Below are 21130 nucleotides of genomic sequence, written 5' to 3' on the forward strand. Positions count from 1 at the left end.
GATACTACAGTGTTGATCGCATTTGTACCATTGATTGGTTGGTGTATGATTCAATTCAACCAAGAATTCTCAAAGCCTCAAACTAGAATCACATATTGAAGTTGAAAAGATTCGATAATCATGATGCATTAAAGGATCGACGATATGACCAGATCCCAACACTCCATCTCGTTGGAGCATCACGGCCATTCATCTAGGATATTTTCCTATACTATTTATTAACTTCTATTCAAGAATGTTGACAAAAAATTAACATACCCCAACTTTCTTTAATAGAAGAGACAAGGATTTGGGACTGTTAATTTTTTGTCAACATTTGGATAGTTGATAAAAAAAAAATAGATGACACTTGAAGGGCATTTGTGTCTTTTTCAAATGCCATTTAACGGCTGATTAATAGTTGATTAACAATGGGTATTAGATTGACACGTTTTGAAAGTTCGGATACTAAATTGTCGCATTTTAAAATTTGGGGACCAAAATGGCACTAGGCCCAAAGTACAAGATACTAATTGGGAATTTTCCCTTTAATATTTCAATTTTTTTCTATAGAACATGTCCATGAGCTCTTGCTTTTTCTTTCTGCAGGGTCCAACTACCTAAATGTGTAAGATTCTGATTCCAATGTTTCCATGCAACGCTGCTAACTTGATATTGCAAAGTCATCTATCAAAAACAATTTGGTACCAAATGCACAAGAAAATGCTGCTATTCACACCAGATCAATATGATCACATAAAAATCCATCGACTCCAGTTCCATGATCACAACAGATATGAGAGAGAGAGAGAGGATTGAATAAATTAAGTACCACATAACCCCAAGACCAAATGTTTTCCCAACCAGAAGGGGAACAATCTAATATATGGTAGAAGAAAGAAAATGGTCAGAGAATCAGAAACCCTGTTAGACAAGAATAACTCCCACCACCAACCACCAAAAACACAGTTTCATAATCTAAAAACAGCAATCCCAAACTGCAAACACTTTCTCTTCTCATTCTCAGTTCTTCGACTTTGAATGCTTTACAAGCCAATCAATGACAGAGTCAATGTTGGTCGAGTTCTTGCACGAAATCATGAAGCAGCAAACTTCTCTATCAGTTATTGATTTGAGCCCCCTGCACAACACAAAATTATCCTTAACAACAGCAACTTCCATTTTAGGTTTAGTGAGACTAGAAAACTCACGACCCAGAAAATATAATTGACAAAGTAATTACTTTATGAAACAGTATGTTCTCAATTACATTCGAAGGATGGACTCCTGGGAATGGACATTAAGCCATTGGTACTTACATCTGATCTGTCAACGCTTGTTTGGAAAGAGCTTCTGGTTTGTCAATCTTATTTCCCAATACCAACAGTGGGATGCCACTCAGTGAAGGCTTGCTCAAAAGGTCATGAAGTTCACTTTTTGAGATAGACAGATTATCAGGATCAGCAGCATCAACAACATAGCTGCAATGGTCGGATAAAATCATCAATCAAGGATTGTAAACAAAACTCCGTATGCATATAAAGGTAAAATAATTCAATAGAGCAACTCAAGTAATAAATGAAACAACAACCAATTTTTACTTAGATTTATCATGAAGGCACAGGCTTGAGGAGACCATCATCAGTCAATAAAAATAGCAAGCTTCTCACAAATAGCGCATAATGGTATATCACAAAAAAAATGAAAATTCTTAACAGCATCTTCAAAACAGTAAATACTAACATCTTACAGAATCTAATGCAATGTCTTATATTTTATTATTGAAAATATTTAAAAATTCAAGCCAGGCAATGAACCAGAAAGGACCTTCTTGGATGATGTCATCAGACAAAGACCTCCCCTCCAATATCATTCTGTCAAGATTGTTTGCTTGTAAGTGTAACGTCAAATGTGGCTGAAACTTTCTTAAAACCCCAACCTTGCCCCCTTTATGGATTCTACTCTCTCTCTCCCTCTCTGCACTGCATCTACTAAATCCATGGTGCATAGCAGATCAACAAGTAAACTCATCGGTTATAGAACTTAAACCCCATTAACTCACTTCACCAAATCGCTGAAAACCCAACCCACAAGCTCCTCTTGAAGCAATGGCTTAAAGAACTGATAGTCTGATACTGCTGGATTACTTTGAAGGAAACCCAAATTGATATCCTTTCTCAGAAGATCACCCAACTCTACTGCTTCTTCCTCTTCCATTCCACAGTGCTTGTCCTCCTCCTCAGTGCGGTATTGAGGGACCCACATGGTGGAGCATGCCATGGATCCAGGATTCTATCCCTCTACTTTCTCCTCTGTTCTTTGGCAATCATCCAGGCCATCATATACAAGACTGTCAAGGGCCACATTGAGAAGCTACTGGAAAGAGAAAGAAGATGTGAAGCTTTTGACGAAATACATTGAGTTGAAGAAAACAGGGATGGAATTCAATAGAGCTTCCCCCTTTCTTCTTAGATGATTTGAGTGGTAATTTTTCAGTTTCCGACGCAAAAGACTTCCCTTTCTTCTTAGAAGGATTGAACGGTACTTTTCAGTCTTTTGATGGTTTGTACAGATCCACAGTGTCACAAGTGACTCCTTCGCCGCGCCATCAAGCACCTACTATGAGCCATTAGAGTGCCAACCGCGTGCCTTCAAGGTGTCAGCATGTGTGTCATGGGCGGGCTACGCATGTATTTTGTAAGGAGGGACCGACAATGGCGTTATTGTAAATACATAGTATGAATTTTCATTCTTTTGATGTTTCTTAATGTCATTCCCCCAAAAGCTTAACGTACTCTTTGAGGGGAGGTACGTAGTCGAGTGAGTTCATAAGCATGTAAAGGTTAAGCACGAGATCCCCTCGACACTGTACTGTGTGCTTGTGCTTACCATTGATTAATGCAATACAAGTTACCTTTTGTCTAATCTGTGTGCATTCTTGTTGCATTTTGTGTGTTGTTGCTTGCTTTCATAGGCTTTCTCGACCCCATTGAGTGCCGCATGGGGCCTCACTGATTAACCCCGTAACAGTTGGTATCAGAGCAGGCTGCTCCTCAACGCTCGTGACCCTTGCATAGCAACACTAGTGGTGGCGCAATGAAGCACAACAAGGAACTCACCGACGAGATTAGGCATGGCCTTGCCCATGCAAGGGAGACTGATGAGTCTCTAGGCGATGAAGCCACTGCAGAGAAGGCCCCAAGGGGTCGCACATCCAAGACAAGCAAGCCTGACAAGTCAGTTGACACGCTTGCTGCCTTCGACACACGCATCCTTCGTTGTGAAGTGACTGTTGGGGAGATGCGTGACCGAGTAGAAGAAATCCACTTGAATGTGGAAACAATTGAGAGCTCCATGGTGGAGCTAGAAGCCCGTTTAAATGGCATTATGAATGAGGTCCAAGACGTCCTAAATAGAACCCTCGAGGAAGTCCTTGGAACAAAATCCCGACAAGAAGGGAGCTCATCTCGATCCGACATCCAAGACCAGGTGGATGAGATGAAAGCTGAATGGATGACCATGAAAGTAGCCATGGCCTCTCCTTCCGACATCCAAACTCAAGTGGATGAACTAAGAGGAGACATGTCGCTCCTCAAGAGATTGGTGGCCAGCACTCCAAGCCCCTCCACAACACTGGCCCCTGCTCGTGTGAAGATTCAGAAGCCCACACCTTATGCCGGCTCCCGAGATGCTAGAGAACTTGACAACTTCTTGTGGCAGATGGAACAATATTTCCATGCCACTGGCATTGATGATGACCTAACGCAAATCCGTACAGTGATCATGTATTTGACTGACATTGCTATGCTATGGTGGCGCAAGCGATGCCAAGACATTGAACGGGGTACGTGCACCATTGAGACATGCGCTGATTTCAAACGAGAACTAAAGCGGCAATTCTACCCAGAGAATGTGGAGTACCTGGCGCGGAAGAAGTTGAAAGCATTCCAACATGGGGACTCACTCCACGATTATGTCAAAGAGTTTTTAGCCCTTACCTTGGAGATCACGGACATGTCCGACAAGGATCTACTGTTCAACTTCATGGACGGACTGAAGCCATGGGCCGAACTAGAACTCCAACGCCGCAACGCACAGGACCTCGCCACGGCAATGGCAGTGGCGGAGCAACTCAATGAGACCAGCTTGTCAGATGAAGAAGCTCCTAAGCCAGAAAGCCCGCGTTCCCCTAATTTGAGTGGGGGAGCAAGTCGCTCACACCCTCCATACGACAACTCCAGCTTCAACAAGCCAGCAAGACAAGACTACGGGAAGAAGCCACAAGGAGAGCAAGGCCCTCAGCACCATTACAAGCCCAGAACCGCTGGGTCCCCAATTTTTTGCTTCCTTTGTGGGGGAAATCACTTGGTTCGCAACTGCCCAACCAAGAAGAAGATCAATGCCCTTGTCGCCAAGCTCAGTGATGACGAGCAAAGTGATGAGGAAAAGTCTGTGCAGGCGCCAAGAGTGGGCGCCCTTCAACTCTTCAACGCCATGGTGAAGAAAGAGGCCAATCATGGAAGGCCAAAGAGAGCCCAAAGGGGGCTGAAGTATGTAGACATCCTCCTCGACGAGAAGCCGACTCAAGCCCTTGTTGATACAGGGGCCTCCCACAACTTCATTTCAGTTGCCGAGGCCAAGCGACTCAAGCTGAACACTGTGAAAGAGATAGGGTGGATCAAGGCCGTGAACTCCGGGGCAAAGGCGATTGAAGGCACGACTCGTGGGGTTGACCTCCAAGTTGGGTCGTGGACAAACAAGACTAATCTTTCAATGGTACCCCTGGATGACTTCCGAGTTGTCTTGGGAATGGACTTCATGAGACAAGCAGAAGCAGCACTCCTGCCTCACATCAACTCTCTGTGCATCTTGGACGAGCACTCCCCTTGCATGGTACCAGTTTGACTTCTACCCGGGTTCATGGGAAGCAAGTTTCTGCACTACAACTTTTTCATGGAGAAGCCTTGTTCAGTGCCAACATGAAGGAAGCAGAGAAGTTCCCCACTCCACAAGCTGAAGAAGCCGCACCTCGAGCCAACAACTACAGCAGCAGTAGGAAACAGCAGGCCATCCAGTCGTCTACACCTCTCCAGCAACAGAGTTCGTGCGCGTCGACAACCATCAAGCAAAGCACAAGACCCAAGGCCGTGTCCAAGTTCAACATCGCCTATTACCACAACCACAGGGGAAAGCGAGTGCCACCCAAGCTGCCTAGAGACCACTTTCGCACCATCCCTCAGACTGAATCATGTAGTAGCCTTGTGAGTCACCCTTGGGGAAAAATTCATGGGAACCAACACCCCAACAATCCAAACCATCATTTTGACCCTTACCTGGCCCAAACCTACCCTATAACCAAGTCGAATCAGCCATTAACATACTTGAGGCCGCCAGGAAAGGACTTAGCCCTATGAAATCCCAACAGAATAGGCCAACCCAACCATGCTACAAGACTATACACCTCAGCCTTGGACGACAGCAGATTCGGGAGCAGCAGAAGAACCTTCCTTCCACAGTAGTGACTCTAAGGGACCAGCCGAAGCCGATCTTCGAGGACGTAGATCGAATTGAGTGGGGGAGAATGTCACGAATGACTCCTTTGCCGCGCCATCAAGCACCTACTATGAGCCATCAGAGTGCCAACCACGTGCCTTCAAGGTGTCAGCATGTGTGTCATGGGTGGGCTACGCATGTATTTTGTAAGGGGGGACCGACAATGGCGTTATTGTAAATACATAGTATGAATTTTCATTCTTTTGATGTTTCTTAATGTCACTCCCCCAAAAGCTTAACGTACTCTTTGAGGGGAGGTAGGTAGTCGAGTGAGTTCATAAGCGTGTAAAGGTTAAGCACGAGATCCCCTCGACACTATACTGTGTGCTTGTGCTTACCATTGATTAATGCAATACAAGTTACCTTTTGTCTAATCTGTGTGCATTCTTGTTGCCTTTTGTGTGTTGTTGCTTGCTTTCGTAGGCTTTCTCGACCCCATCGAGCGCCGCACGGGGCCTCGTTGATTAACCCTGTGACAACAGGGCATGTGTCCACACTCCTGCTTATTGTTGGGGAAAAGATACAAAAGAGATTACTACTTGGGAGGTTTATGCATAAGTTGCAGCAGGATAATGGAGTCATGGGTCCAGACAAATAATAGACCATTACAAGTTGTTTAGGTCATGGATATGGTAACAAGAGATACAGCAAGAGAAGCTTCCTCAATGCATTTCTTGTCTGTTCTTTTTAGCTTTTTTTATCAGTAAAAGAGAATTTCATTAAGATAAGAAATTATGAATTACAGATTATGAGTAGCCTCGGCTACCCCACTAAAACTTAAGCTGCCAACTATCACTTTGATATATCATCCTTACAACTGAGCCCAAAAACACTGATCCCCGTTTGCCCCTTGTTTTGCTAGCTGGTCTGCAAATCCATTTGCCGCTCTTGGAGTCCACTGAAATGATAGCTGCAAGTCCTTGGAGAGGTTTTTAATCTTTTTGACATCATCTCTATGCAGCCAGGGTATTTTTTCAGTTTGCTTTAGCCAGCTTGATATTATCACTACTTTGGAATCGCCTTCCACAACAAGCTTTCGCACCCCCAGCTCCTTAGCTTACCAAATACCACTGCCTTTAGTTCGGCTGTAGTGGAATCACCCATACCAATAGGGCCTGAGAACAGCCCCACTACAATCCCCTACTCCAACTCCAGATCTTCCCGGGTTGCCAAGGCTGCATCCATCGAAGTTCAGTTTGAGGAGTCGTGATTCAGGGGGGTCCCATTCCTTTAAGACCTTCTTAACAGTTGAAGAAGAAGCAACTTCCCTCCAGTTCCTAATTATATCATTGTAAAGTCCAAAGGGAAAGAACCTTGGCTAGGATCTTCTATTGACTTGTCACTAGGCTGATTGGCCTGAGATCCTTTGGATGGCATGCCCCCGACTTTTTTGGAATCATCGCAATAAAAGTAACATTAACTCCTCTGCTGACAATCCCCTTGTGGTAAAACTCCTCAAAAACCCTTATTATATCATCCTTTAACCACTCCCAACAGTCTTGATAGAAAGCCATAGAAAAGCCATCAGGCCCAGGTGCCTTGGATCGGATCCATAGAAAATATTGCTTCCTTCACTTCTGACACTTCAAATTTTCTCTCCAAATTTCTGCTCATAGAATCTTCCAGAACTGGCCACTCCAACCCTTCTTTCTTGTTCTTGATAAACTCCTCAAGCTGTTTAGGCCACTCAATCTCTTTGTTGTTTTTCTCTTTTTCTTGCCTAGTTTTGGCTCTTACAAGGGCTGTCATATGTAATTAGGTATTGGATGGAAGGATGCTTCCGAGGTCCATTGGTTCTTCTAGATCCTCTTCATGTACTCCCCTGACTCATTTCTGTATTTCTGTTTTTTTCTCTCTTCTTGTTATCTTAAATATTTATCAATTTTAGGGGCAGAAGTATCTTGCTTTCTATCAAAGAAAATAGGGATTTTTTTGGGTGCTAGTGTAACTTCTGTTTCTGCTGAATGGTTGGAGCCCTATCAAGGAATCATGAAATAAAAATATGTTCTTATTCCAAAAAAAAATTCACAGGTCATTTCTCTAGAGAGATTCTACTCTTTTGAATTATGAAGAATTAGCAAGGGCATAAGAGACTTTTTGATGTTCTGTTAGATATAACTTTGACAGGAGAGGTCTTAGTCCTTTCTGAAGACAGGGGAAGTTTCAGTATTTATGAGAAACCTCAAGGGAGGCTTAAGTCTTTTTCCCTTGCTTTTATAAGGCACAATTGATTGTACAGTCATAAGTCAATGGTGTGGCCCAAAGATTAGAAAGACGACAACTAAAGGAATGACTAATACTTATCCTTTTTTTCCTTTGTTTTTTATTGGGGTTGCTTGCTGGGGAGAGTTTCAGGAGGTGGAGAGGGTTCCAGCTTTTACATGAACTATAGCCCCATGTCAGGCTTTTGCCTTAGTGCAGTTAAATTTTACAGATACAACACAATGACATGATTACAATGAGTGATCAGAGATCAACACTCAATAATCAAGGGCACAGACACCTTAAAATTGCCATTGCCTTAAATTGATGATGTCAGTTTTCATGACATCCTGTCTAACATGCCAAAATGTCGGCATGTTTTGTCAATATCACCTTGGCATGTCAACAGGATGGGCTTGGGGAGGCATGCCATGTCCATATGTCCTGTCATATCTTTTTTTTTCCAGAAAAGGTAAAGTATAACTTTCATTAATAGCAAAAAGACCCTCTGTACACCAAGGAACTGTACAAAGGGAATACACAACCTTTCAGCCTTGATTGGCAGAATTTACGAAAAGCAAACCTTTGTATAAAATGTAATAAGATTTCCCATAAAATTCCCTATCACACACCCACCCAAGAAAAAAATTTCAGCCTTTGATTTAACTAACAGGCCCTCATTCGTATCACATTTGTTGTAAAAAATCCTAGAGTTTTTCTTTTTCTTTATAAGTAAAAATCCTAGAGTTCCTCTCTGCCCAAGTCCAAAAAACAGCAAAAAGCACAATTCTCAACACAATTTTTCCTTCCTTAGGTCCCACTGAGATACCGGCAATTGACCAAATTTCCACAGAAGGATCAATTTCAGTCCTCCTCATTCAGTGTAGAATTTCCACCATCCCTATAATTTCCCAGTCATTTAAATGTCTTCTAAACAAAGGTCTCCACGCAGGACAATGTGCTGGGATAGTTTTATATCCACTTTTGAAAAGATAGTCTACTCAGTCAATGTCAAATAATCTCAAAACAACCCTATAAAAGATCTGAATTGATTTAACCAATAAATCTGCATACTCTGCATACATCAGTTGATTTGAATTTACCATTACGAACCAAAGAAATGTCAAACCCGTTAAGATGCTGAGTAAATCAGTTCAACCATCGGGTCAGCTAGGTTTGGTAGTTCAATTTAATATATAGAGAACTCTGTATCTGCTGATGCACCAAAACTTACCTTGTTGGTAAGCATAGCGCTAATAACTTTACGGGTTCAATAATCTCTTTCCTCTCGACCTCTTTCTTTCCAATAGAAATCAGTAGATATGTCAAAAATACAAATCAACAGATCTTTTCCTCACAGTATAAACCAACTGACAGAAAACTGATGGCAACCAAATGTTATGACAGCAATACAGCTTCCTCCAACCCTCTCTTTCTTTTTTCTATATCAATGACAATAGATTTCTTAAGGATCAAAAAGGAGTCAACCATATGAGGCTAGCATTTCACTTTGCATTTTATTGTATTTAACCACTGATATCACAGGATGTCACTGTCTAGATCTTGGAAATCAAATTTCAGCTCTCTGGAAGCTTTCTACAATTCAAACTTGAAGAAAATGTAATGCTAAAATTGAAAGTAGGGATTATCTTTGTTCTTATTTTTCTCCCTCCTTTTTGAACTTTTTATTTTGTGCACAGTACCAAGAGCAATTTTTGCGAAAATGAATAGGTGGTAAAAAATAGTCAATTATTGGCTGGGCAACTACGTGATTGCAACCATAAGAGCCAGATCTATCTTTCACAATCCTTCGTTTACCTTTATTTTTGTCTGCAAATATTAGTTTACTACTTTACTGTAAGTAGAGATCTATCATTTTTCTCTTATTTTCTGGTAAGCAAGCAAGGTTCAAAGTATCGATATCATATCCTATCTCAGGGCCACCAATACATGTAGTATAAAGAATTATAAGATATTAACTTTTTAAAACTCTAATATATGATGCAACAGGTCTCCTGTCAAATCATCAGACCAAAATATTAAAAAAGATAATAGTTTTGGTGAGCCAAAACTCTCAAACACAAATTTGCACATCGAGTGTATTACTACTTTTAACCATAATAATAAGTAATATATTGACTAAATGAGAGAAACTTATATACAGCACACAACTGCAGCTGATCAGTACATATATGTCAACTCTTCAAAAACCTACTCACAAAGTTGTATCTTAGACACCAAAACTCTCAAACAAAAATTTGCACATCAAGAATATTAATACTTTTAACCGTAATAATAAGTAATATATTGAATAAATGGGAGAAACTTATATACAGCACACAACTGCAGTTGATCAGTATATATAATGTCAACTCTTCAAAAACCTACTCACAAAATTGTGTCTTAGATAATTCAGTACCATCCTAGAATAAAATAAGGTGATAGAAACCCTCTAAGTCCACCAAAGGAAATAGAAAAAGAAAAGTGATTTCATTAATAGAAATTACATAAATGTTTTTTTTATTGATAACTGAATCTATGGTATTTTCCATCTTGCACTTTGTTCAGAGATGATTTGGGGTACTCCTAACAAATTTTCCAATAAGCACAATGGGAAGGAGGTTCTGAAGTATAAACCCTCTACAACTGAAACCCCATCTATGCCATGCAAGAACTGGATTGGAAAACTCCCTGGAATTACCAAGCACAGCTCAAACTTGCCAAAAGAAATCACAGCATAGCCAATAAGTGAAAAGGCAGTTCAGTACCGAGTGAATATTCTTCTCTTTCTAAATGCATGGAAAATACATTTTGGATATCAAGGCAATGCAATAAGGCTATCCAAAAAAGATAAACATTTAATTAGGTGGTTCAAGATGAGCAAAATACCTTTCTGTATCTGAAAAAAAAAAAAGAAAGGAAATAAAAGTGAACTCTTTTGATAAATAAAATATATTAAAGAAAGAGCTTATCATAAAACCTAAGTCCCTAATAGCATAACATAAAACCAAATTAAAAGGGGAAATGAATCCAATGAACTATAAGTTAATAAATGATACATTGGACCTACAAAATAGAAACCATAGCATGCCTATACACATATATTGTCATCGGCTCGTTGCCTAGGAAACTGCCTGATTATTAAATGTGACTGCCTTGGTGCTATTTGTCTATATCACTTTGTTACTTCTCACCCAGGCAATATATTCACAACCATGAAGAAGAAAAACCAAAGACCTTGTCAATTTGTGTTTTTATTATCTCCCATTGTACTCTTCTTTGTTTCTGCCCTCCTGTGATTCTCATACTTCTTTCAATGGTTCTAACTACCAATTTAAAAAAGGAACATCTAAAAACTGTAAAACATGCCAAAGTTGTCATCCAGTTTTAACAAAAAAAGGATTTGGTAGACCCTTGTAAAATAACAGAAGAAGGCCATCTTATGCAGACTAATAAGTTAAATAGGTTGGTTGCATACACAATAGCAGAAACTGCACGGCAATATCTTTCCCACATACTACGAAACCTGGGTTGACCTCCGAGATCCCACAACTTTATTGTGACATTCCCTTTAGTTACCTTCCTCATATTAAATCCTACCTGTAGTCCACAAATGTGCAAGCAAAAATATTATTGCAGAAAATGACAAATAAAGGAATAAGATATTTTGCAAATAGAATATCATCCAACATATTATAAACAAAAAGAAATACATCACACACCGTAGGAATCATGTCTTCACTGTATCCTCCAGTCTACAATAAAGATCAAGAGGCAATATCTTAGAAATCAGCACTAAAAGATAGTAAGGTAAAAACAAAATAGAAAAATAAGGAGGAAAAAAAATCATAGATGATGCTTCAAGTAAAAATGTACATACTGCAACAACATTCACAAGCGAAGTTTTTCCAGCATTTTGAAGACCTATCAAAGATAGTTCCATTTCTTGCTTGAAAAAGAGGCTGCAATGAAAAGGGAAAGGAAATGAAAAGAAATAGAGCAAACAAATCAAATTAGGGTAAATACGACTGAACCCACCCTACAAATTTTAACTTCACCATACACTCACAACAATTCAAAACTTCTAACACCCCCACTTATGACACCATACCCCCCCCCCTTCCCCAGGTATTGGCATGATGGCAACAATTCCCCCACCGCCACTGTTCCCAATTGTAGGGTGAAGTAAAAATTTGTGAGGTGGGGGTAAATTAAGATTCCCCATAAAATTATCAGTAGAAAAGATTCTATGTAGCAGTGATCCAGGAAAAGTAAACAGCTAAAACAGCTGGAGCTTTCTGAGCATTTTCATTATGAAGTACGACCAGGTAGATTCTATCAGAAGACTCCACCCCAGAGAAAGGGGATCGATCTTTCAAACTCAACTTGATAATGAGCAAATTATGAAAATCCATTAAAATGTGGCATGCTTAATTGAAGTCCTCCATGAATTGAAATTTCAATATGGCAACTATCTAAATTCAGAATATTCATGGTTGGCCAAATGGTTTTCAATCCATGTGGGCAATTCTAGGCAACAGTAGAGTATCTAGGCGCCTCAGAAGTCATGAGTGGTATTTGAGAAAGCAAAACTTAAATTCTAAGTAAACTCCTAGATTTATATGCCAACCAACAAATGCACAACAAAAATAGCACAGTTCTTTACTAAATAACAATGAGTTTCATTAAAACCATCAAATCCAAATCACAAAAGAACTTTATATCTATTAGCTTCAATAATTCAAACAGAATTTGTGCAAACAACATTAGCAACTAAAAAAGGCAATATTTGAGAGACGGAGAGAGAGAGAGAGAGGAGAGAGTAATTGCAAAAAAGGAAAGAAAAAAAACGAAGGGGACCTCCTCTTTTGTCCTTCAACAATGAAACCATAAAATAAAGCAAAAGTAGCAGAGTATAAGATAACATGTATCAAGCCACATACTAATAAGATGCATCCCTAGTAATAAAATTACAATAAGGGACCCACCTTGTTATTTCTGTTTCCTAGGCAGTCACCTTGTTGCCTAGATGATCACCCTTTTAGTATAATTCAAACATTTAAGGGATCCTAGATGAAGCCTTGGACTATGCTTGTCCACTACCCAAGCTATAAGCACTTAAAAAGGAAAAGGACTTGCATCGTTGTCCCTTCACTCTCAACTCTCTCCATGCCTATGGAGTATACCAGTTTTAAGCCCTGGACCAAAGAGATATTATCAATTCCATTGGGAAGTTGAAACTACCATGACAATAGGCTAGAGGAAGTCAATGGTACCCCCACAATCACTTGAACTCCTTCAAAAGGACACTGGGTTCCCCAAAACAAAAGCATCAAAGTTGAGCTTAACAAGGCTAGAGAGCAGTCCTGCAACACTTGCTAATCTACCAACCTACTTTTTATTTGTCTTTAGGATTCCACCTAGGGAAGCCAACAAACTAAAGAAATTGATGAGGGACTTCTTATAGGAACCAGGGGGAAGCAAGAAGGATCATTTGATAAAGTGTGAAGTGGTCTGTCGGAATAAAGAGGAGGTTGGGTTTAGGAAACTTGATTCAAAAGAATACAACATTACCAGGGAAGTGGCTGTGGAAATGGCCCTTGGAGAGAAAGAGATTATGGCATGAGGTGGTAGGAAGTATTCATGGCCGTTCATAAAATGGGTGGGATGCTAGAGTATCTCAGCGAGCTGCATCAACAATTCCATGGAAAGCGATACATCGTACTCTTCCTCAATTTCCCAGGTTTGTCAAGTTTGATGTTTGTGATGGTAACTCTGTTATTTTTTGGGAGGATACTTGGGTAGGAGAGGCTCCTCTAAAGGATCTCTTCCCTTCTTTATTCTTTGTTTCTTGATATAAAAAAGACCTTCTGTGTAAATTTGTCTCTCCCTGGAAAATCCGTTGGCACCTAACTGGGATTTCAGGTTTCATAGAGGCTTAAGAGAGGAGGAAATTGATTGCCTACATAGTTTGTTAAGCCTCCTTGATAAACTTTGCTTGGACCCTTCTAAACTAGATAAACGTGTTTGGACACCCCGGCCGATTGGGTCTTTTTCTTGTGCTTCTTTTTTCAGGTCCCTTTCTTAGTCCCCTTCCAACCAGCCCTTCCCTGTTAAGGAAATTTGGTGCAAGCCTATTCCCCCTAAGATTATGGCTTTTTGCTGGGAAGTGTATTATGGGAAAATAAAGACCTTGGATATTCTTCAAAAGAGAAGACATTTCCTTTGTATCTCACCTAACCGGTGTATCCTTTGCAGATCTCATGGTGAGGATTGATATCATCACACCATTTACTAACATCTGTTCCTTTACTGCAATGTTATGGGAGTGGTGGTGCAGGTAGAATAAGACAGCAAAAGTAAGTCTGCTTTTTTATCCTTCTACCTTCCCAATGGCATCAAAAAAGGGGAAGAATCATGTGGAGGTGTTCTAGAGCTGCACTGATATGGACAGTATGGGAAGAAAGAAATGCTAGAATTGAAGATGTGCATTCTGCATTGGGTGATATGGCGGCTAAAGTCCCTGGATTCATTCCACCAATTCTCCATTAGTGATATATAGGGGAATTGGTCAGAAGTAGCAAGCTGCTCCTCTTTAAAGACTAGAATCAGTATGAGTTGGGAACCTCCTGAAAGTTTTTTGAAGCTGAATATCAATGATAGCAGTCAAGGTAATCCAGGACTCTCTGGAATGGAACGGGTGCTGAGGAATGAAACTGGAAATGCGGTCCTCCTTTACTCAGGTCCCCTAGGGATTGGGAACTCTACTAGGGAAGAATTGCTAGCTGCCATCCAGGGTGTACAGCTTGCAGTTCAGCTAGGTGTGCAACAACAACTAATCGGAGGGGATTCCAAGGTGTTAGTGGGCCGGCTATAGAACCCTGAGTCTATTGTGTGGAACTTTAAGAATGAAATTAAAAAATATAAATGGATGATAAGGAGCTTGGCTGAAAGTATAATATGGGTGGGGAGATCAGCAAATGTTTTGGCTGATTGTCTAGTAAAGCTAGAGGCAAACAGGGAACAATTGTATTGGGCTCATTTGTAGTTTGAATTTGCTTTTTTGTTTTCTACTTCTTCTTGTTCTTTGGAGAAGACGCAGCCCGCGCCTCTTCATGGGAAGCTTGTATCTCCAGTTCTTTTCTTAATGAAATTTTAAATTATTTATCAAAAGCACTAGTTGTTAATGAGTTAAGGAGATCAAAATAACCTGGCAGCCTGGTAGCCTCTAACCATTGAATTTGAATCTACAGAAAGTGTCTAAAATTACCTCTATCCAATATCCAACAAGCAATACGAAAGGTTACCAAATGATCTTAAATGAGAAGATTTTATTGGGGAAAAAACTAGATCTCCTCTCCTCCAAACTCAAACACATCATAAAATAGCAATTCAACAGTATCTCCACTTAAACTTCCCTTTCCAAAAGAATATTCACTTGAACAAGTTAGAATATCAGATGGGGGCTGCCATTAAGCACCAAAAGGGGGCATGAATTGATTCCAAAATTTAGATAGTCCAACTACTAGCCTTGCATTAGATACAAATAGGTGGAAATACAGCTTATTTACATTCCTTCACTAATAACTGCCACTCTCTACCCTGGAGATGTTAGTTGAAGAGGAATTCCTACTCATCTTACTTCCCCCAGGGAAAAAACTTATTGGGAACTAATGAAGTCAACCTTCCAGCTAAGCAATGTCCAACAATTATCAACTGTAAGATATACCTAAATTTGATCATCTAAGAAATGTTATGATCCTAAGTAGGAGGTTTGCCTCAATTTTTAAATAAAAACTATCTAAAATCATAACTACCAATAACTAAGGTGATCAAATTTTTATTGGTAATAATTAACTGTTATAAAAAAATAGAAAACATAGTGATAGTAACTGGAAGCTGCAAGACCAACTTTTAAAACAAAACCTACTCAAGATGTTTATCCATTAAAAATAATTAAGGGAAATCAAAATATTTAAGAGCACATCTTTCACTTCATCATTTTGCACAAGAGTCCATTTTTGCATCAATAACCTAGATTTCAATCATCTTACTGTTCACAAAATTGGTCACCTGTGCACCTATGTTATGGGCCCAAAAATAGGATCTCGTCACGGGTCGGTCCATGGGGAAAAGCTCATGTTTTCCCTTGTTCCTCCCCTTCCTAGCTGAACCTATCTTGGCGTCCTAGAGGGTGATTTGTCCAAGAAATCACCGAACTCTCCTTTTACTCTCTTTCTTGACTGGAAATTTGATATCCTCATTCAATAATAGTGTCTCCTTAAATAGGAAATTACAAGAGTCCTAGTCCTAGGGAGTCTCCTTGCTGAATAGGGAGACTTCCAACTCTATCTTGATAAGATAAGATAAGTTAATCCTAATCTGATAAGATAAGATAATCTAATCAACTAATAAGATAAGATAAGAACAAGCAAGATGATCTAATCTAATCTAGATAAGGTTGTTGTTGTCGAACTGGGTAGGATGAGAATCATTGAATCACTGCTGCTGCTGGCGGTGGGTTAGGTGCCTGTTGTTGCCGGTGGCGACGGTACGTCTTCCCGAGGAATGCATCCATAACATTACTCCCCTCCTGGACTACGAGCTTGTCCTCAAGCTCGAACTCTGGATATGTGGCATGGAACTCTGCCAATGGGAGCCATGTGGCTTCGACCGATGGTAAATTACACCATTCTACCAAGACTTCAACAGCAACACCAACAAAGAGCTTAGCTGACTGATGGGGAAGCTCAGTACTAGTATCATCAGGAAACAAGTTGCATAAGGTGTTGTTCTGAGGTCCTTCTTGAGAGCCATCAATACCAACACATACAACATTCAACTTCAATAAGTATTCAAACCTCAGAGTAACCAGTTTTGCAGGCTTGGGATTTGAAACCTCATCATCATGTATATGAAGGATGATTTTAAGAGGATGAGATCGATAGATTCCTGATTGGTCAAGGTTCTCTTTTCCAGTAACCTTCTTTGGCCGCTTTCTCCTTCTTTGGCCCTCCTCTTCCTCATCAGGCGCATCATCCTCCAACTTATTCATCTCTGTATTTGTAGAAACACCATTGTCCTTAATTGCTTGCTGGTGGGCAAAGGCTTGAGCATCCTTCATGCTTCCTATAATTTCCAATTCAATACCCTCCCCAAATGCCTCCTTCTGAGCCAGCAATTGTGAGTAAATCACATAGAGTGGAGGTGGCAGTAATTCTGCTAAATTATGCTGCTTTAAATTCTTTGTATGCAGAACCCCTAGTTGGTGTTGGACAGGCAAGGATGCTTTCTTCAGAGATTTCGGGAGGCTTGAAAGGAACTTCTTTCGGTGTGCAATGGTCTCCATAAGGCTTTTCTTGTGTTGCTCCAGTTTCTCATGAAGTTTGCAGAGTTCTTTTCGCCGGAAAAGCTCAAAATTAAGCTGCCTTAGCATCAGGTCATGTGCATTGTCTTTTAATAGTACAGATCCTTTAATATCTTGAGGGGCTGAACTGAAAAACTCTTCCTCAGGCACAAGTTCAATATTCGGATACTTTGACTTGAAATATTTGCGCACCTTTATGGCTTTCACAAAGTGAATTTTCTCATACATCAAATTGTGGAGCTGCAATGTAGTGAAATTTATTGGTGCCTTACACGTTCTGTTTCTGCTTTAACACGATCCTCTTCTAGCAATATATAATGATTTACCTTATCCCGGTCATCTGTCCGTTGATTCCGAAAAAACTGCTCGCAACGATACAGCCAGCTTAAGGGGTCTCCGTTGTCGTTGTGCGATGGAGATTCCAGCCTGTTGTACTTGGGAATGACTGCGGCTACCGGGGCGACGACCTGTTGTTCGCCAGACGACTCCGTCAAGTCTGGTCGGCGGCTGTTTGTGGTTACAACCCCTTTTGGATCCCTCTCCTTGTTAGAGAAATACGATTCCAGCAAGCGTCGCAGCTCCCGGACATCATCTTTGACCTCACGAACCTCCAAGTTGGTTTCCACAAGCCTATGCTCCAGTTCGTGGACCCTGGATGATAGCTGCTCCAGATCTCCCATGACGGTTGGCTCTGATACCAAGTTGTTATGGGCCCGAGAATAGGATCTCGTCACGGGTCAGTCCACGGGGAAAAGCTCATGTTTTCCCTTGTTCCTCCCCTTCCTAGCTGAACCTATCTTGGCGTCCTAGAGGGTGATTTGTCCAAGAGATCACCGAACTCTCCTTTTACTCTCTTTCTTGACTGGAAATTTGATATCCTCATTCAATAATGGTGTCTCCTTAAATAGGAGATTACAAGAGTCCTAGTCCTAGGGAGTCTCCTTGCTGAATAGGGAGACTTCCAACTCTATCTTGATAAGATAAGATAAGTTAATCCTAATCTGATAAGATAAGATAATCTAATCAACTAATAAGATAAGATAAGAACAAGCAGGATGATCTAATCTAATCTAGATAAGGCTGTTGTTGCCGAACTGGGTACGATGAGAATCATTGAATCACTGCTGCTGCTGGCGGTGGGTCAGGTGCCTGTTGCTGTCGGTGGCGACGGTACGTCTTCCCGAGGAATGCGTCCATAACAACCTAGCCCCTAGGCACTCCACCAGCTTAGACAACTCTCTATTTTCAGATATGTAGATATATCTTTACCATTTTTGAAGTTTTAAGAACATAGATATTTGGTTTCAGCATTGATGTTTTATATTGTTAATTCTCTTTGAAATTTGTTAATTTGAGAATAGCATGGACAAGAAAAGAAAAGATATCTTCATTCTATTAGAGAATCTATATCATTGGGACCATCATGAACATCTAATTTAAGAGGTTCAAAAGATCTGTAAATATTCCACTAGATTCACTAGCCAGAGAAGGAGCTGATAGGGATGATTTGTAGTTGGAAGGGGAGAAATCCAGTGAGAATTGATAAGCCTCTTTAGGGTGTGCTGCTGGAATGAGCTACATTTCTTTGTCAAGCTTTAATTGAAATTCTACCTCTTGTATTCCATTCTTTCTCTCTCTTATAAATTTCCTCTTTTCTGTAATCAGTCAAAAGAAATTTTGAACAAAACTTAGTAAATATGGTATATGCATTCTATAATATCCAAATATTTGTACAATATCATCCACAATTTTGTGCATGCAATCTAGCACACAATTAATTTTTTATTGCAAGGCAATCATCCAAACTGCTGTTCATGCACTGCCCACTTTCTTGGAGGATTTGGGCTACATTTCTTAAAGCAATGAATGTTTATTAGGTTTTCCCATCATCAGCAAATGGAGGCTTTGGAAGGTTGGCAGCTAAGGGAATTGAGTAAGAAAGGAAAGAAAGTCTGGATGAACGTTCCAGCTGTCATCTTTTGGTCCATATGGAAAGAAAAAGAAAAAAATCAGAAGATTATTGAAAACAAGGCTTTACAGGAAGATGGGGTCATTATGCAAAGCATTCATAATGTGCCCTTTAGCATATATTTCTCCCTAGATGTTTTATTGGACTGATTGCTGGGTTCATGTTTTGTTTTTTGGCAATGAGCCTTTTGCTGGTTGTACAGTTTTGTATAACCTTCTTGGATGTTTTGTGGGTTTATTTTCCTTTCTTCAGTAATGAAATGCCTTTTCTCAAAAAATAAAAATACTTCACAAAAGGAAATGCCTAGACACATGATCAGTCACCAAAAATGCCAAATATACCCTATTGGATGATAGGTATACTAGACCACTGGTGAACCTAACTTTACCTCTTCATTATGTCACAATCACATAACCTAAAAATCAGCATGAGACATATCTTAATTGCTCTTGCTTTCCATATTTTTTACTCGCATTCTTGTTTCTATCCAGTCCACATCTCCCGGGACCTCAGATATCTAGGACCAATATTGGGTAATGACCTTTATGGCTTCTTTTTCATTTTTCCCATATTCTATTTTCAGTTATCTGTTAAGTTAAAAATCTCCATCTGTTGTTTCCCTTTGTCCTCAGGTCTTTCATTTATTGTTGTACTTTCGTCTCTTCTCTATCCCTCAATGTTAATTCGTACATCTCACAAAACCCAACACTACAGAAAGAATTACCTCAGGTGTGAACTAACGAAGAAACTTATATCAAACAGTATGGGACATGATGAACCAAATGAAATTACAGCCTATTAGGAAATCCCATCCTCTATTTAAGAACAAGTAAGCCAGTTGTCCAGTGCAGCAAACTATAAGACATGTTCAATCATTCTACGACCAAAAAAAGATTTATGGTATAAATAATAATTAATAGTAACTAAAACCCCCTATAACAATGAAGCATCATTTGCAAATTCAAGTACAACACCCTTCAAGTCTGTAATTCGATTCAAAAATGTTTATTTTCCAAAAGAAGTTTAAGTGGTATAGAACCTAAGGAAGAAGAAGAAGAAGATGAAGAAGAAATCTCTCCTAAAACCCTACATAGTTTTATACGTACCAAACGCTAAACAAAAAAGGGGCAAAACTTTCTATTAATAAAACCGGAATAAGACCTTACTGAAATCCAGAATTGCAACGTATAACTACATATTCGAGAGGCAGGGGGCGCAAAAAGGAGGAGCAAGGGAACAATGCAAAACAATAATCAAATGATCAAACATAGAATTCTTTGACAAAGATTCGAAACCAAAATTACAGAAAGCCAGATACATTCAGATTAATTGAAAAAGTGACTTTGAGGAAACCAAAGCACAAGCATTTACCTTCGCAGCCAATTGAGGAAAGCTTCCCAGATACCCATGGCGGAATAATCAGAGAACTAGAGAATAAAAATTTGCAGAAACGATAATTGAAAGTGATTAGAATTCCTCGATTGGACAAGACAGCTACAGGGGAAAGGATCTGCGAAACACTGATTTTCAATTGACCTTTCTCCTTCCCAATCCTTATTCCCAGCTACTGAAATTGCATTCCTAGATTATTATTATTATTATTATTATTATTATTATTAGACATTGCATTAAAAAATAAAAAATAAAAACAAAACAAAACAAAAGGGATGAGAAGAACAAGGAAGGCGGTGACGTGAGCGCCCTTAAGTTTGATAATCAGGATATTTTTGTCTTTTCATCTGTGTCAGAAAAAGAAGGCCGGAGCCCGGAGGGGAGCTGAAACTTTGGCCGTGGGCTATTTGGGAATTTCAACTTCCCTCTCATGACACGTTACGTTGCCCAACTTGTCCCTTTGATTGTCTTTTTTTATAGCAATTTAGCAAATTAGCATACGTGTGATGCACAGAAATTCCCCAACGGCCTGGACTGTTTTTTTCAAAAACAGCCAAAGTTTCTCCCCCAAATGAGTTTGAGTGCCCATTTTGAAGGGCTCTCAGATGGCAGTTTTTCTGGCTTTAAACACCCAGACAGCAGACAGCCTGTGATGTGAATAATGTCTG

General features: G+C 39.9%; 1 protein-coding gene and 1 pseudogene across 1 annotated transcript; both read right to left on the reverse strand.

Moving 5' to 3' along the window:
- Positions 1–679: 679 nt before the first annotated feature.
- Positions 680–20911, reverse strand: LOC148850105 (ADP-ribosylation factor-like protein 8a). Its single transcript, XM_088944291.1, has 6 exons — positions 20442–20911; positions 11615–11696; positions 11457–11489; positions 11213–11334; positions 1299–1460; positions 680–1120 (listed from the first exon to the last, which is right to left on the reverse strand). Exons 1-6 carry the CDS (start codon positions 20477–20479, stop codon positions 1003–1005), a joined length of 555 nt encoding a protein of 184 aa, XP_088800417.1. The 5' UTR covers positions 20480–20911; the 3' UTR covers positions 680–1002.
- Positions 16107–17913, reverse strand: LOC148850106 (THO complex subunit 5B pseudogene; annotated as a pseudogene).
- Positions 20912–21130: the final 219 nt, after the last annotated feature.

The sequence above is a fragment of the Nelumbo lutea genome, chromosome 5 (assembly GCF_056320005.1).
Source record: "Nelumbo lutea isolate HS-2025 chromosome 5, American lotus-T2T, whole genome shotgun sequence".
Lineage (NCBI taxonomy): Eukaryota > Viridiplantae > Streptophyta > Magnoliopsida > Proteales > Nelumbonaceae > Nelumbo > Nelumbo lutea.

Coding starts and splice junctions, on each gene's coding strand:
- LOC148850105 (XM_088944291.1), bottom strand. CDS start 20,479: ATGGGTATCTGGGAAGCTTTCCTCAATTGGCTGCGAAG. Junction 11,490..11,614: donor CGCTTGTGAATGTTGTTGCA/GTATGTACATTT, acceptor TCTTTATTGTAG/ACTGGAGGATACAGTGAAGA. Junction 11,335..11,456: donor GTGAAGACATGATTCCTACG/GTGTGTGATGTA, acceptor TGTGGACTACAG/GTAGGATTTAATATGAGGAA.